The 16,897-nt window shown below is 38.5% G+C and overlaps 1 protein-coding gene across 1 annotated transcript in view; it reads right to left on the bottom strand.

The window, feature by feature from the left end:
* The window catches only part of LOC136041998 (kinesin-like protein KIF13A), a gene marked incomplete in the record, with an annotated part of 206,048 nt that extends 189,558 nt beyond the window's left edge, over window positions 1–16,490 (bottom strand). The window contains 1 exon segment of the mRNA XM_065726827.1: window positions 16,030–16,490. Coding sequence (XP_065582899.1) covers window positions 16,030–16,078 — 49 coding nt within the window.
* Window positions 16,491–16,897: the final 407 nt, after the last annotated feature.

Below are 16,897 nucleotides of genomic sequence, written 5' to 3'. Positions count from 1 at the left end.
AGCCCCTTTAAACTTTCAAACTGGTATATCTCGTGAAGGAAATTTTCTACCAAACAAGAGCTAAGAGCTCATATGGCACTTGTGACGAGGCCGGAACAGCCAATAGCTCATATGGCATGAGCTCTAGCAAAATTCTAAGAATCAATGGATTTATTTAAAAGGAAAATCAGAGGCTTAATGCCGGTCGAGATTTACAATAAGAGCTCTGAGACACGAGGTCTTTCTAAATATCAAAATTCATTTAAATCCGATTACCCCCTCGTAAGTTGAAAATACCTCTTTTTTCTAATTAGTCCTCTCCCTTCAGCACCCCAGATGGTCGAATCGGGGACTTTATCAAGTCAATTTGTGCAGGTCCCTGACACGCCTACCAATTTTCATCGTCCTAACACGTCCAGACGCACCAAACTCGCCAAAGCACTGAAAACCCCCCTAGCTTCCCCACTGAGAGCGGATCCAGTCCGGTTACTTCAATCACATATCTACGACATTTTCTTATTCTATCCACCAAGTTTCATCCTAATCTCTCCACTCTAAGCCTTTTCCAAGATTTCCGGTTTCCCCTTCCAACTCCCCCAACGTCACCAGATCTGGTAGGGATTTAAAATAAGAGCTCTGAGACATGAGTTCCTTCTATATATCAAATTTCATTAAGATCCGGTCACCCGTTCTTAAGTTAAACATACCTCATTTTTTCTAATTTTTCTGAATTACCCCCCCCCCAACTCCCCCAAAGAGAGCAGATCCATTCCAGTTATGTCAATAGCGTATCTAGAACTTGTGTTTATTCTTCTCATCTAGTTTCATCCCGATCTCTCCACTCTAAGCGTTTTCCAAGATTTCCGGTCCCCAAGATTTCTTCCCTTCCCCAACCCCCTTTGTTCCCGGGTCCAATTCGAATTGAAAATGGAGCATCTGAGAAATAAAATCTTTCTATATATCAAGTTTCATTAAGATCTGATCACACATTTGTAAGATAAAGATACCTCAATTTTCACGTTTTCCAAGATTTCCGGTTTCCCTCTCCAACTCCCCTCAATGTCACCAGATCTGGTCAGTATTTAGAATAAGACCTCTGAAGCACAAGATCTTTCTAAATATAAAATTTCATTAAGGTCTGATTACTGGTTCGTAAGTTACAAATACCTCCTTTTTTCTAATTTTTTCGAATTACCCCCCACACAGCTCCCATAAAGAGAGCAGATCCAGGCCGGTTACGTCAGCCACGTATCTTGGACTTGTGCTTATTCTTCCAACCAAGTTTCATCCTAATTTCTCCACTCTTCCCAAGTCTTTTCCAAGATTTCCGGTTCCCCCCGCCCCAACTCCCTCCAATGACACTGGATCCGGTCGGAATTTAAAATAAGAGAGCTGAGTTACGAGGTCCTTCTAAATATAAAATTTCATTAAGATCCCATCACTCCTTCGTAAGTCAAAAATACCTAATTTTTTCTAGTTTTTCAGAATTAACCCCCCCCCCAACTCCCCCAAAGAGAGCGGATCCATTCCGGTTATCTCAATCACGTATCTAGGACTTGTGCTTATTTTTCCCACCAAGTTTCATCCCGATCCCTCCACTCTAAGCGTTTTCCAAGATTTTAGGTTTCCCCCTCCAAATCCCCCCCAATGTCGACGGATCCGGTCTTGATTTAAAATAACAGCTCTGAGACACGATATCCTTCTAAATATCAAATTTCATTAAGATCCGATCACCCATTCGTAAGTTAAAAATACCTCATTTTTTTCTAATTTTTCCGAATTAACTGTCCCCGCACTCCTCCCCAGATGGTCAAATCGGGGAAACGACTATTTCTAATTTAATCTGGTCTGGTTCCTAATACACCTGCCAAATTTCATTGTCCTAGCTTATCTGGAAGTACCTAAACTAGCAAAACCAGGACAGACAGACAGACCGAATGACAGAACTTGTGATTGCTATATGTCATTTGGTTAATACCAAGTGCCATAAAAATGGAGGACATACACTTTGATCAGCTCATCAAGAGCTATTGACTGCCGTCGAAAAAAAAAACCTATCTGTCTTAGTTCAAACGTTGACTTTGTTGCCGAAGGCCAAGTTTCTAACGTCATCACTTAGAAAGGAAAAAAGGATAAACTCAATTTCTTTAGCAATAAGAGAAGTTTTCCAGTTTAAGAGGTGAATCTGATACCATTTCTTTACCGTAATCCCAATTGAAAAAAAAACGAATGATAAACTCAGCTGAAATCACGAACAGAAACAGGCAGAAACAATAGATGGCAGCACTTTCGGTCCCCACTTTTTTATTTCTGTAATTTTTTCTATTTATCACTCAAACAAGATATATTGGCTGTGGGGCTGGGTAAGTGTCGCATATATTTAGCACTTATAAATTTTAGTCCATCTTCAATTTGAAACTGGTGCCTGCCTGCTAGAACAGAGATTTCCACTCGAAAGCTTTTTTGATCGAGTAATAAGTAATGAAACAGATTATTCTTTGTAAAGTTGCCTCGAAATAAATACGCTCAAATAATAAATATGGCCCAAGGATGCTCCAAATCTCAGCTCAGTGTAATTCAACTGAACTGTCAAGGATTATGTTCATCACTGACGGATGTAATGACTATGATTGTGTCAGCAAGTACAGCCTGATGTTCTTGGACTTTGCGAAACATTCCTGACGAGACAGAATGATAGCCTGTTAGATATCCCCGGGTACACATCGAATTTTATACATAGAAAAGATACAAGACGAGGAGGATTGGCAATCTACACAAAGAGTGAATACCCAGTTTATATAAATAACCAACTGACTCGGAAGATGGAGGGTGTATTTGAATCACTTGTCCTTGAAATGTCGCTTCCTTCACAAAGAAAAGTAATCATTGGAGAAATTTACCGATCCCCATCAGGCTCTGTTTCTTCTTTTATGGATATATTATCGGACACACTCCAGCTGTTGGAGAAACAGAATCATGATGTGGTCTTTATGGGCGATTTCAATATCAACCTGTCCCATCCCCTTACAAGTAGTGCCAAAGACCTCCTCACGCTCACGTCTGGATCTACGCTCTATCCATCAATCACTATCCCGACAAGAGTTACGGAAAATACTCATTCTCTAATAGACAATATTTTCTCGACTGTATCTCCACACTCAGCTTCAGTCATCGTCAGTGATATGTCGGATCATTTCCCCCTATTCACCATCTTTGAGACATCAAAAGTAGCAAGATCATTTTCGAGAATAAGAGAAGACGTACCGATTATTGACCTACGTGAAGAAAATTACAAGGGATAGTGTTCTGGAAAAAGAAGATTTGAACGAAGGTTTCGAAGCATTTCATAATACGTTTACAACTTTATACAAAGCACATTGTTAAAAAAAAAAAGCAGCTAAACATGGGAGAAAAAATACACCAATTTATCCGTGGGTTACTGAGAGTTTACTCAGATGTATTAATAAGAAGAACAAGCTTTGGGCTGAATACTGTAACCGACCAAGTATAGCTAGCCTAGAAATCTATGAATCTTATAAGAAATGCCTCCAATCAATTCTCAGGAAGGCCAAAAGAGATTATTTTAATACAAAACTAGCTGAAAGTGGTAAGGATGGAAGGAAAGTTTGGAAGACAATTAAAGCACTTTTACGACCCAACGACCAAAAACCTGAACTACCCTCCAAAATTACTGTTGATGGGAAAACCTTTACTGAGCAAACCGAAGTTGCGAAAGCACTTTGCACTTTCTTCGCCAGCATTGGATAGAAAACAGCGAACACAGTAACATCCCAAGCAAAATCCTACAAGGATTTTCTAGGTCCAGCGTGTGTTAAGTCAATGGCAGTCATTCCCGTAACTTCCCTCGACGTCTCAATGATTGTCAGAAACTTGAGAGGTACATCTGCGTCCAGATTCAACCACGTTCACACGAAAGTGTTGAAAGCAGTGTTGCCGTCTGTATTACAACCGTTAACACATTTCATAAGCCTCTCATTGCGGAAGGGAGTATTTCCATCACTCCTCAATAAAGCAAGAATAGTACCTCTCCATAAAGGTGGCCCTCAAGATGACCCATCTGACTTTCGACCCATCTCAATTCTCTCGGTATTTTCCAAAGTCTTCGAGAAACCTATAAAGAATCAACTTTACTCTTTTCTCGAAGCGAAGGGATTCCTCAACCAACGACAATTTGGATTCAGACCGGGACAATCAACTGAAGATGCGCTGACGTAACTGAGCTTATTTATCAACAAAGCTCTTGACCTCGGACTTTTGCCAGCTGTTATTTTACTTGATATCAAAAAAGCATTCGACAGTATGGATCATGGAATTCTACTAAGTAAACTAGAACAAATCGGCGTTAGAGGAGAGGCACTGAAATGGTTCCAGTCCTACCTTAGCAATCGGCGCATGTACATAGGAGAAGATCCGTTGAACGATATCGTGGTAAATTTCGGTGTGCCACAGGGATCGATCTTAGGTTCACTGTTATTTCTGATTCATGTGAATGACCTAAGTCGTGTTCTGAACCAAATTTCAGGACCTCACGGTGCTGCAAACTCTGCTGCGGTGAAGACACTTCAAATACTGACAACGACTCTAGTGAGCTGCTAGCATTCGCCGACGATACTACAATGGCCTCCTGTGACTCTGGCATGATGTCACTCCAGAGAAAACTAGAGATTGTCTTAGAAGAAACTTACGTCTGGATGGATGCAAATCGATTTGTAATAAATGTCGACAAATCGTGTGTGCTATTCTTTTCAAGGATTGGAACTATTCATCGAGATATAACTGGAATTATAACTTCTAGAGGAACGATCAGGCGGCCAGAAACGGGTTTTGCTATGTATCTAGGTGTACTCCTGGACGAAAACCTCTCCTTTCTAAACCACATCCAGGCTGTGGAGCTGAAACTCTCTCGCAATCTTGGCATCATCAGGAAACTGAAGCACGTATTTCCTCAAAAAACCCTTCGTCGACTTTACAATGGACTTCTGAAACCTCACCTGCAGTATTGTGCCATAATTTGGCAGTCAACCTTCAAATCACACCTGAAGAGACTTGACTCAATCCACAAGCGTGCATTGAAAATTATTGGAAATGTAGACGACTATCTGTCACTTGGTTCCCTTTACCGTCTGTAGTGCTCAGTTTTTGTTTTTAAATTTTTATCCTGTTTACTTCCGTCTCCTTTCCACAATCTGTTTCGGTTGATATCTGAAACACGCGCTCTGTCTTTGACCTTCAAGTGAGACAAACTCCAACAGTACGTTCAGATTTTCCCCCGGATGTAGCATGTGCTAAAGTGTGGAACATGCTTCCAAAAGAGCTGAGATGTAGGAGCTCCCTCGGGTCTTTCAAAAATAGTTTAAATAAATATTTAGCTAGAGGTCAAGAAGTGAATGATAAAAAAAAGAAAGATAAATTAAATTAGATGGAGTTTAGATTTTTTAGTATATTTAGGTGAGGTGGTTGTACGTCCGGGGAGGGAGGGAGGAACCCTATGGTTAAGATTAAAAAAAATTATATAATGAGGAGGCGTGTGGTTGTGTCGAAGAGTGAAGTGGGAGCCGTACTGCGTGTTAGTGAAGAATCTTTTATGTTTATGGGTCTCAACGTGAGTTTTGTCGCAGAGCAGTGTACTTTAAGTTTAGTTATTTCCTTTTTTTTAATTAAACCCGATTGAACCTTGAAAAAAAAAACCATGGTTTGATGAAACAAAAGCTTGACTGCATAACTTCAGATAGTTCTCTCTCACATAGGCTATAAAACTCCAAGTCACTTCGCACACTATAGGCTCTGGATCAAGGACAAGCAAAAACCATCCTTTTTGGCCCAAGGCAAGAGCTTTACGAAGTTTTCCAAAATGCAACGTCATATTCATCAATTCAGCCTAAGGTCCACACTTTTCGTAAAAACCGCAGAGATTAGACCCTTACTACTTTCTAGGAATAAGCTGAAATCGGGGTGCTAGGAAGAAAAAAAATACGACATAACCAAAGTATTGCTCTTGCAACACAATGAAATAATTAGCCACATTCACTTCAGAGCATGAAGCTTTAAATATTACTAGTATAGCATAATTTCAGTCAGTATGTAAAATGAGGATTATTTAGCTCTCTTAAATGTGTTCCATATTGCAAATAAAGCAACAAAACTAAAAATATATCGGATTTAAATATAAATTTACAGCACAATAGCTTATAATACAATAATTTTTTTCCAACACTGAAAGTTTCTGAGCTATATGAGCTAATACAAGTAGCAAATTTATCAGTTGGAAAAAGCCCTAGTCCCTGAAAGTCATGCTTGTTTCCTGACATGTAATACCAGTTGGCCAATTTAATTTTTTGTTAATCATGGCAATAGTAACTTTAAAAAAAGACGAACACGTTGTTTTGGCAAGACAAGAACTGGAAAGCACAAATTTGATTGCTCACAAAAACTTTAAGCAACTGCATCAATAATTCGCCAACGTGGCGGCATTATGCATCTACTACTGCTACTACTAATAACTCACTGCAGCACCAAGCCGCCTGAGGCCAACACAGCTACGCACGCTCCTCCTCCAACCTAATCTATTTAAAGCCTCCCTCTTTACACCCTCCCAGGAAGTTCCCATTTCCTTTAAATATTTATTTATGACATCCTCCCAACCCAGACAAGGACGACCTGCTTTCCGTGTAGCCCCAGACGGTTGGCCAAAAAGGACAATCTTCGGTAATCTGTCATCCTTCATCCGTAGAACGTGGCCTAGCCATCTCAACCTTTCTTTCATTATAGCCCCAGAAAGCAGGATTGAACCACACCTTTCGTACAACCTACTGTTTGAAATACGGTCAGTCAGCCGGGTTCCCAGAACAATCCGTAGGCAATATCTCTGGAAAACATCTAGTAAATTTTCATCTGCTTTTCGGAGTGCCCATGCTTCAGAGCCATATTTGACCACTGTCATCACTGTAGCTTCCAATATTCTAATCTTGGTTTGTAGACTTATCTTTTTCTTTATGCATCTAACAGCATAAATCTCAGTGTACATTCCATCAGAACTAACGTTTGGCAACAACTATATTATTGTAAAAGGTCCACGACCTTCTACCAAACACAAGATTTTCAATATTTTGAGTAACACTTTTTTACGAGCTTTTCTCATTTTTAATATTCTCTTTTTCAACTTTTGGAACATCCCAAGTTTTATGATTTCTTTTTTTATTGTAAAGTCACCAATCAACAAAAGACCTTGTGAGGTGGGATAAATCATATACTGGTTAGCTAACTACTATTATGATATTTGGCTACATTAAACTGACAAACTTTACATGGTGTCAGAAGCATAGCCGTTTTTTCAATTGAAGCACTAATGATCTTGCTTCTAAACAGAGTATATAGCACAGAGCTATAGCTCTAGAGTATATAGCTATAGCACAAGAAATCTTTTCTTGTGTTTAGATAAACAGACGCTTTAGTGCGTTTGGGCTTACATAAATAGATAAAGACAAATTTAAGGTATATTTCATAAAAGTTCATAGCATAAGGTTCCTAAAAAACAATGTTCTAACATTATATTTTTTAAAAAAGATCAAAGAGACCCCAAAAATATTGATAAATACATGACAGAGCTAAAAAATTTTCTCAAGCCGTGTAAATATACTGATGTAAGGGAGATGGTAAAAGACAAGATAGCAAATTCTAGATTACATGGGAAACTCCAAAGAATTTGTAACAGTCTCCTTTCCCTAGCTGTCGCAATTTGTGATGTACATGAGTAGACCTCAGCATGACTCAAATTATTTGAAAAGAAAGAAATCACGCTAGACACCTGCTCAGGCTATTGGATCCACTCTCTACTGTAGCTTCGTACCTAATAACCTTCAACATAATATTTGGATGCTATATGTAGAAGTGATATTCATTTGGTGTGGTGTCAGAAAAAAATAAGTTTTAGAAAAAAATAGAAGAAACATATAGAGGTCTGGGAGGCCTCAGAATATTGGTGGAAGACATCTTATAATGTGAAAAATCTCATAAAATATAAAATGTTCATAAATGTTCTATTTCTATCTGTTTGCAGAAAGTCTTCATAAGGCTCTAAAAAGCAATTACGAGGCCTGTTTTAGACTTTGTTGCTTTTCTTACCTCTCCCTCAAGTATGATAAAACTTTGACTGAGTGGGTTCAAAGACATAAAACTAGGTGAATAACTGGTCTCCAAAACCTACCACACATGAAAAGGCTGAAGAAATTGAAAATATCAACTCTAGTATTATGTCATCACTGCAGCAACATGATATTGACCCACAAATATCTCAGCCAACCAAGTAATAGTCTTTTTAAATAAAATATTTCGGCCTAGCAACCAAGTAGACGTCTGAAAATCTACAGTATACTTACACAAGCTGAAAGACAGGCTGTTCTAGAACAAGGTTTTGTGTATTCTGAGCTAATCTAGGGTAATACCCCCAGTACTTGAATGGTACCTAATTTTGAACAAATATTTGAATTAAAGGGAATTAATTGCTACTATTTGAGTCAATATAAGATATGTTTCATAAACACGGACAGTGGGATTTTAATCTTGGAAATACTACTACTACTACTAACACATCACAGCAGCACAAAGCCGCCTAAGGCCAACACAGCTACACACCCTCCTCCATCCCAGTTTATTCAAAACCTTCCCCTTTACACTTCAGGCATGATCTTCACATGACAAAGTTGGTCCAAGAGGTTTTGCATTATCACCATAGAGAGTTAATTTGTGGCTGATATTGGAAGGAGCATCATTGATGAAGACATTAAATAGTGTAGGACCCAAAGCACTTCCCTGAGTAACTCCACTTAAAACTTACTTAGAGGAAGAAAGAATATAGTTACCAGCACCATCAAATAACTGAACACATTGAGGTGACATGGAAAGAAAATCAAGGATCCAGAACAGGGATTTTTCTTCAAGCTTGACTGCACATTGGTCAATTGCAAGTTACTTGTGACAAACTTTGTCAGAAACTTCAGAAAAATCAATCAGAATAATGTGAGCAGGCACCCCAGTATAGATTATGACTAATTGTGGCCCCAACCCAATCTTTAACTTGGACAAGTCCAGATTGACTATTTCTTTCAATTTATCAACATGCCAGGACTGTATTTTACTGTTCTGCAGTCTGGCTGCATCTTCCAGATCTTTGGCAATTTTATACATGATACTCAACTTCACACATCCTTAATTAATATTTTAGTGGTTCATCCCAAATCTTTACATACCACTTATTTTCTTACAATATATCACTCAAATAATTCTTGTACAAGCTCCTCCTCTTCTCAGTTAAACATAATGCATTTTCATGAATATTCCTAGCTGTGTTTCTAACTTTCTTTTCTAAGGCACCATCAGCAACTTCACAAACTAGGTGTCTTTTGAATACCATGATAAGTTTTGGGTAATTTTATTACCAACTACTGTACTGGTTAGAACTAGTTAGCTATACCTACAAAATTCCAGCTGTCTGTAATCATTACTGTTAAATTCACCTAGGCTAGGATACCACCTTTCCCTATTTCTACCAACCTGGGTGTTAAAAACCCCTTCTAAAAATATCATCTTTCTACCTGGGACCCTATCTACTTGTTCCTGTAGCTGTGAGTAAATTAACCTGGTTCACTACTATTTCCATCAGTTGAGTCTACTGGGCATATACTACTATTGCTGATACCTTGCACTATGTAGTCATAAAATAAGTTACTAGTATTCTATTATGAATAACTTCCCAACCTAAACAAGACTTGCCAGCTTTCTTATTCATCATGAGCCCTACACCCTGCCTGTGCACTCCATCTGTCCTGCCCAAGTAAGTAAATTCTATATCACCTAATTTCATGTTTCCCACGCCTGGGATGTGACTTTCTGAAATGCCTGATAAGTCCAGTTCGAATCATCTAAATTACTACTACAACTAACAACTCACCACAATACCAAGTCATCTGAGGCCAATGCAGCTGCATATGTTCCTCTCAAAGCCTCCCTCTTTACACCCTCCCAAAAAGTTGCCATTTCCCTTAAATCATTCCTTATGACATCCTCCCACCCCATTTGGAGACACCTACTTTTTGTTTGGCCCTAGACAGTTGGCCAACAAGGACAATCTGTCATCCTTCATCTGCTGAATGTGCCCTAGTCATCTCAAACTTTCTCCAATTATACCCCTGGAAAACAGGATTGAGCCTCATTTTTTGTACAGCTTAGTATTTGAGATAGGGTCAGTCATTTGGGAACCCAAAACAATCCATAGGCAATTTCTTTGCACTATGTTTTGACTTTTACAGCCTGCATCCAAGATTGGACAGCATTTACCACAAAGAGGACACCAATCCAAGAGGTACTTGATCCAAGATTGGATCAAATACCACAAGAAAACATAAAGAAAAAATATTCAACACATTACCTTAAGTTACCATAAATTGCATTGTCCAGTGAATAATGTATTATCCTGTAGGTGTTGGTTAGTGATGATCTTTGTCTGATCTGTCAATCTTTGTCCACAGCTCCCTTGAAGGCCTCCAAACTAGAGACTGAGACAGCTTCTTCACTTAGGGAGTTCCAGAGCCCTAAACTTTATTTAGGAAGAAGTTGTTCTGTAGTCTGCTGTTTGCTTGTTCTACAGGTTCATAGTGTGTTCTCTAGTTCTTCTTGACTGGTCAGGTTCAAGCATATTTTGTTGTAAAAACTGAGTGTGCAGCATTTTGTATGCCATGATGACATCCCCATGCTTTGGTTGATAGGAGAAGGTAGGAATCTGTAACTTTTCCTGGTGGGATGGGTAGTCCAGTCTTTTACAACCCTCTCTTGATTTAGTTGCTCATCTTTGGACACTCTCTAGTTTTTTCTTGCCACAGATCCCAAATTCCAGTTTTGGTCAAACAAGTCCTTTATAAAGCTTTGACATCAGCTTTGGTGACCTACTGCAGAATGTTCTTTTTACAATTCCCAGGGTCTGGGGTGCCTTGGAGATAAATGACTGAGCATGTTGGTCAAACTTCAATTCTTCATCCACAAATGTATCCAGGACTCTTTCAGCATAGGAGGAATAAATCCTCTACCCAACAACATCTATTCCACACATGTGATACCAACTCCTCATATTATTTCTGCCAAAATGAATTGCCCTGCATTTTTTAATGTTGAATTCTAACCTCCAGAGTTTTGCCCAATCTGAGATTTGTCTAGGTTAGCTTTTAATATGCCTTGCTCTTCAGCTGTTTTTGCAGGCTGAAATGCTTTGGCAAAATCTAGAAGAGTGAGATCTATAGAGGATTCCTCTATCTGGGAGCTTGGTGGCAAAATTGTACATATCTATTAGATTTGTATCAATGGATCATCCTGAGCTAAATCCATGTTGACTATTCATAACAGGGTTGTTAGAGGTGAGGGGTCTGACAATGGCAGTATTTACTAATCCTTCCAGAATTTTCCCAATAACAGATATAATGTTAATAGGGTGGTAATTTGTTGGGTCTACTTGGCTGCCACCTTTATGGATAGGGGTGATATTAGCATTCTGCCAGTCCTGATGCATTATCTTTGCATCCAAGGACTTTGGGAAAGTGTATACTTAGGTTAATTAGGAAGTGGATCTTTATCTGGTGTAGTGAAGACTTTTAGGAACTGATTGTTCAGTGTCTTAGCTATGTCCTTAGGGCTGGTAACAGATGTTCCATCAGCAGAAAGCTCAGAAACTGAGTGTCTTATATGTTTTGTAGGGAAGCATACCACCAAAATTACTTGGGGTTAGACTTGAAAGCATCTACAATTGATTCATCATATTCTTTTTTAAGTTTCATTGAAAGCTATCAAGCCTTATTGCAAAGTTGCTTCAATGTATCATAATTTGTTTGTGTTGGCATACCTTTACTTTTCTTCTACTGCTTTTTCTTTTTCTAGATTGCCTGTTTAATATCACATGTGAGAAAAGGAAGAGTTCTTGGTTTACAGATCCATGCAATTGTAGTAACCTAGGCTATGCTTATCACAAAATTATACAAGAATCTCTTTCAGTTTACTCCATGATTCAGGAGCATTTAAGTCCTCAATGAATGACCTATCTCATCTTGACAATTCTAGCCTAGCTTGGTTTTAATTTGTAGACATGTCTCTTATACACTGATTTTTCTTAGGAGACAACCTAAGCCTGCAAGCAATTGCAATATGTTCACTAGCTCCAAATGGTGGTTCAGGCTTGATACCAACAATCATTTCTGGGTCTCTTAGCAATAGAAGGTCAAGAACTATTGGGGTTTGCCCATCTTGATTCCTAGTTGGAAAATTAACTGCCTGGTATAATGAGTGGTCTTGTAGGCATGCAAGAAATGGGTTACAATGACCAGCTTCTTCCTCTAAAGCATAACTCTCTGTCCATTGCACATGGGGTAGATTAAAGTATCCTATTATGGTTACTAATATGAAAAAACTTCGTTTTCTTAAAGAGTTAAAGAGGCTGCGTCCCAAAGTCAAACCTTAAAACGTACAGTAGGGGGTAGGTACAGTAGGCAGTAGGGGGGATGCTGCCCCCCAAACCCCCCGCTTTTAAAGACTCTTATGTACAGGTTTATTGTTGTGGGGGGCTGCCGCCCCCCTAACCCCCCGCTCTTGGCTTCGGAAAGGCCCTCTTTTAATTAACAAAAAATTGAAATGAATGAATAATGGAATAACTTCGAAAAATGTTAAACACAAGAGAACAAGAGAACCATTGCGCCGAAACTAGTGATTAGTAACAATGAAGTCCCCCCACAACAAAAAACCTGTACAAAAGAGTCTTTAAAAGCGGGGGGTTTGGGGGCGGCAGCCCCCCTACTGCCTCTCCTAATTCCTGTACGTTTTAAGGTTCGACTTTGGGACGCAGCCTCTTTAACTCTTTAAGAAAACGAAGTTTTTTCATATTATTTCTGTACGTTTTTCTACAATCCATGGTGGATGTAATTTAATAATAATTTTCCATGTTTATTTTCTTGCTTTCTGTATCAATAAATTCAAACTGACAAAATTATCTAATTTTGATAATTTTAATAGTTTAGCAGCTAGTGGGTTTTACCCACCCGCCTCCGGTTTATGGGCCCAGCGTGCTTCCGCTGCGCCAAGTTGCTGTTATGCTTGTTATCAAACAAATTATTACAATAGAAAATTTCACCAATGGCTTCAATTAGGAAATCAATTTAAATGGTTCTTTTAACTTGCTTCCATCAAGCCTTACACCCGCTTCAGTATAAATTCTTGTGAACATTCCAGTATGTAATTCTGATCACATGTTTCCATGTTTATTTTCTCCCTTTCTGTATCAATAAATTCAAACTGACAAAATTACCTAATTTTACAAATTTTAAAAAGTTAGCAGCTAGCAGTTTCGATCCACCAACCTCTGGGTTATGGGCGCAGCATGCTTCCACTGTGCCAAGCTGCTGTTAGTGTAAGAATTTTTCAAACAAGTGATGTTATTACAAGAGAAAATTTTACCTTCAATGGGGAAATTGGGTTTTTCTAAGCTAGAAAATCGGGGGGTTAAGATTTTCCTACAAAACTTTCCAGGAAAATTACTTGGAGAATTCCGCGTCAAACGAGTCTTCGTACACCCAGATCCAATGTCAGCTGTGACCTGTAGGCGTGGCAGAAATAAAAAAAAAAGGGTTTCTGTCATTTTTCTCAAATAACAATTTTGATGTACTTGATGTTGAAATTCGTAACTTTTAACAACAAAAAACCTAACATGGGCTCTTATAGGGAAATGGGCTTTTTCTAAGCTAGAAAATTGGGGGGTTGAGATTTTCTGATGAAACTTTCAAGCAAAATTACTCGGAGAATTCCGCGTCGAATGAGTCTTCGTACACCCAGATCCGATGTCAGCTGTGACCTGTAGGCATGGCAGAAAAAAAAGAATATGAACATTAAGTGGCTATGCGTGGTTTCTGGAAAAGAGGGAAGGAGTTATCAGATCGAGCTGAAATTTCGCGGATAAGCTCCTGGGCCCTAGGGGACCTTAACTTGTGAATTTCAGCCCGATCAGACAACATTAAAGGGGGGCTGGTGTTGGTGGGTTGATACTTTTGGCCAGATTTTCCCCATGAAGGAAAAGTTGGAGGGGGGTGAAATTTGGCAAGTTTCTTAGTTGGAGCTTGGGCTACGAAATGCATTCCTCCCCATCCCTCTGCAACCACTGGAACCAAAGATTGCTTAACATTGTTGTGGTTCGCCTCTTTAAGGAGGCACGAGTGTGCCTCCTTGATGTTTTCATTAGTAATCCTTATAATCTGGACAACAGAGCTGGGTTTTATTGATTTCACTTGGCAGGGGGCACTAGGAATTCTATACAGACATCCTAGCCTATGGCTATCATGCAGCTTAATTTTACCCATTACTGTTCTACCCAGGGTTTTTTTTTCTAACTGTATTTTTTTAAGTTCCTTTGCCATCTTATACCAAGAAGTGTTTGGAATTTTCTGTAGGATTTTGTTCAAATGTGCCTTAGGTGTTCTCGTTCTTCTGTAGTGGATTGAGTTACTGATGAGGTTAAATGAAAAGCCTATTAATAAGAAGATATGACAATTCAAGCAGTGAATGAATAGATAGGCCTAGATAGCAAAAAGCCTATTAACAAGAAGATATACCCCTTGATTCAAAAAGGACAAGGTAGTGCTTGAGCAAATCCAACAAAGGGCCACTAAGTTGATTGCTGGTATGGAAAACAAGCCCTACAGTGAACAGCTGAGGGAACTCAACCTCCCCTCTTTAGTCTACAGGTGGAAATGTGGGGATATGATCCTGGCACACAAACTCCTCTCTACCAATCAAGAAAATGAGCTCCTGGAGATTGACCCCTCCCACATAACATGAGGATACCCAGAACAAATCTGTAAACTTCATGCAAAGACTGGATCAAGATGCAGCTTCTTCTTGAACCAGATTGTGAACCTCTGGAACAACCTCAAGGAGAACACTGTTTCTGCTGAATCAACTGATGTATTCAAACACCATCTGGATGCTGAGTGGAGTGAGAAACTGTGGAGATTTGACTAGGATGCACCAGAATCTAATCAATCATGTATGTAACTCTCATCATAAGGAGTGATTCAACAGGATCAAAGTCCTTATTTCACTCCAAGCTGTGATTTAAGGTAATTTAAGGTAATGACAATTTAAGCAATGAAAATGAAGAGATAGGCCTAGATAGTCTTTAGTATTCAAGGCTATGGTAAAATTCTAGTTAATTGACTTCTTGCTATCTCAGAAAGGGTTTAGGTTAGGAAAATGAAACTTTCAGGGATGAAACTATAGACTAAAGTATGTCTTGGGAAGATATTTGGAAGCAACTACCTCCACTCCTTCTCTCTCTAGAGGACCCTGACCTTTGATGACCTTTAAAATATGTGTGTTATTATAGTGAAAACAGATCTTCTGCTTAATTGAATTACAACAAAATTGTTTTCAGCTTCATAACTTTGCTCAATACTATTATATAAGGTTTTAAAGCTATGCAAATACATTTCCTAAATTAAAAAAAAAACAAAAAAAAACATTGATATGGCTCAAAATTCTACTCAAATAGACAGGAATTACATTTTCAGAATTAAAGGCAGAGAAAATAAACTATTAACTGAAAATTAAGGTAAAATGTTGTTTTGTCAAAATTTCAATAGCTAGGCCTATAGACCTGTCATGTAGGCAAATTTCAGGGCCCTCTAGAGGGAGGAGTGGAGGTGGGTACTTTAAAATACCCTCCCAGGACACACTTTAGCCTGTAGATCCATCCCTGAAAGTTTCATTTTCCTAACCTAAACCCTTTCCAAGATAGCAAGAAGTCAATTAACTAGAATTTACCAAGGCTATATCTAGTACCATTAGGGGAGAGGAAAATATTGTCACACTGGCATCCTTGACTGGCAGTTAATTCTTCCTAGTGTCATTTTGTAAATTATCTTAGGCCTATGCTATGTCTATTGTAATCTAGTTTGTTAGATCATCTTATAGGTACTTGCCTAAAAAAGAATCATAAAGTAATCTTACCTCTTCTATTCAAAGGTCGGACCCTAACAGCAACTTGAATCTTATCCATACTTGATTTGCCAAAATGCAAGCATAAATTGAAATTTAGCCTATAAGAACCTAGACTAGTCACTAATCAGTAACTTTTAGAGTCATTTATAGATATCCGTTGTAGTAGTTACACTTAATAGGCAAATCGTAACAGCTTTATGTAGCACTCTGGGCTATTCTGAAATGAAAGCCTTGCAAAAAAAACAGAAAAAGGCTAGGCCTGTTGACAAAATGCCTTGCCCAGGTAGGCAAGTTTATTTCCCAGTAACTTAACTACAGCCACTTGCAATTATATCTATAATTTTTTGTAACAATAACAAACATATGATCACTCATTCAGAGCAGTTCTGCTCTCACTTATTGAACATATTTCAATTACACATATTTCATCTTTTTAAGAAATTCAGCAGAATATTGACATTTGCACTGTTGCCAAATATTACAGAAAAAGAAGTAACAAGAAAACTAATTTGCGCCAAAGAAATGTGACCCAAATTTAAAATGTTCCTTTTTATCGAAAAAATTGCAGGCCTATTTTCGCTAATCAAACTGGTAGGTTTTCTAATTTCTATGCGATAATAATAATTTTTGAGGCAGTCAGAGGCTCACTGTTTAGTGCTGATTTGCTTTGAATATGTTTAAACTTCTTTTACAGCAAAACTAGAATTCAGGGTCCCATCACCTCTCCTCCTCAGTGGTAACTTACAAGTACTTTACATTCCAATTTGGCAAAAAAAAGTGTCTGCCTCAAGTCTCAAGAGCAGAGCAAGAATGTTAAAAGGATAAATATTCCATTAAGTTGATAGGCAAAAGACCGCCAATTTCTTATGAAAAGGTT

The sequence above is a fragment of the Artemia franciscana genome, unplaced genomic scaffold (genome assembly GCF_032884065.1).
Source record: "Artemia franciscana unplaced genomic scaffold, ASM3288406v1 PGA_scaffold_55, whole genome shotgun sequence".
Taxonomy (NCBI): domain Eukaryota; kingdom Metazoa; phylum Arthropoda; class Branchiopoda; order Anostraca; family Artemiidae; genus Artemia; species Artemia franciscana.
This window is presented reverse-complemented; position numbering and strand designations above follow the sequence as displayed.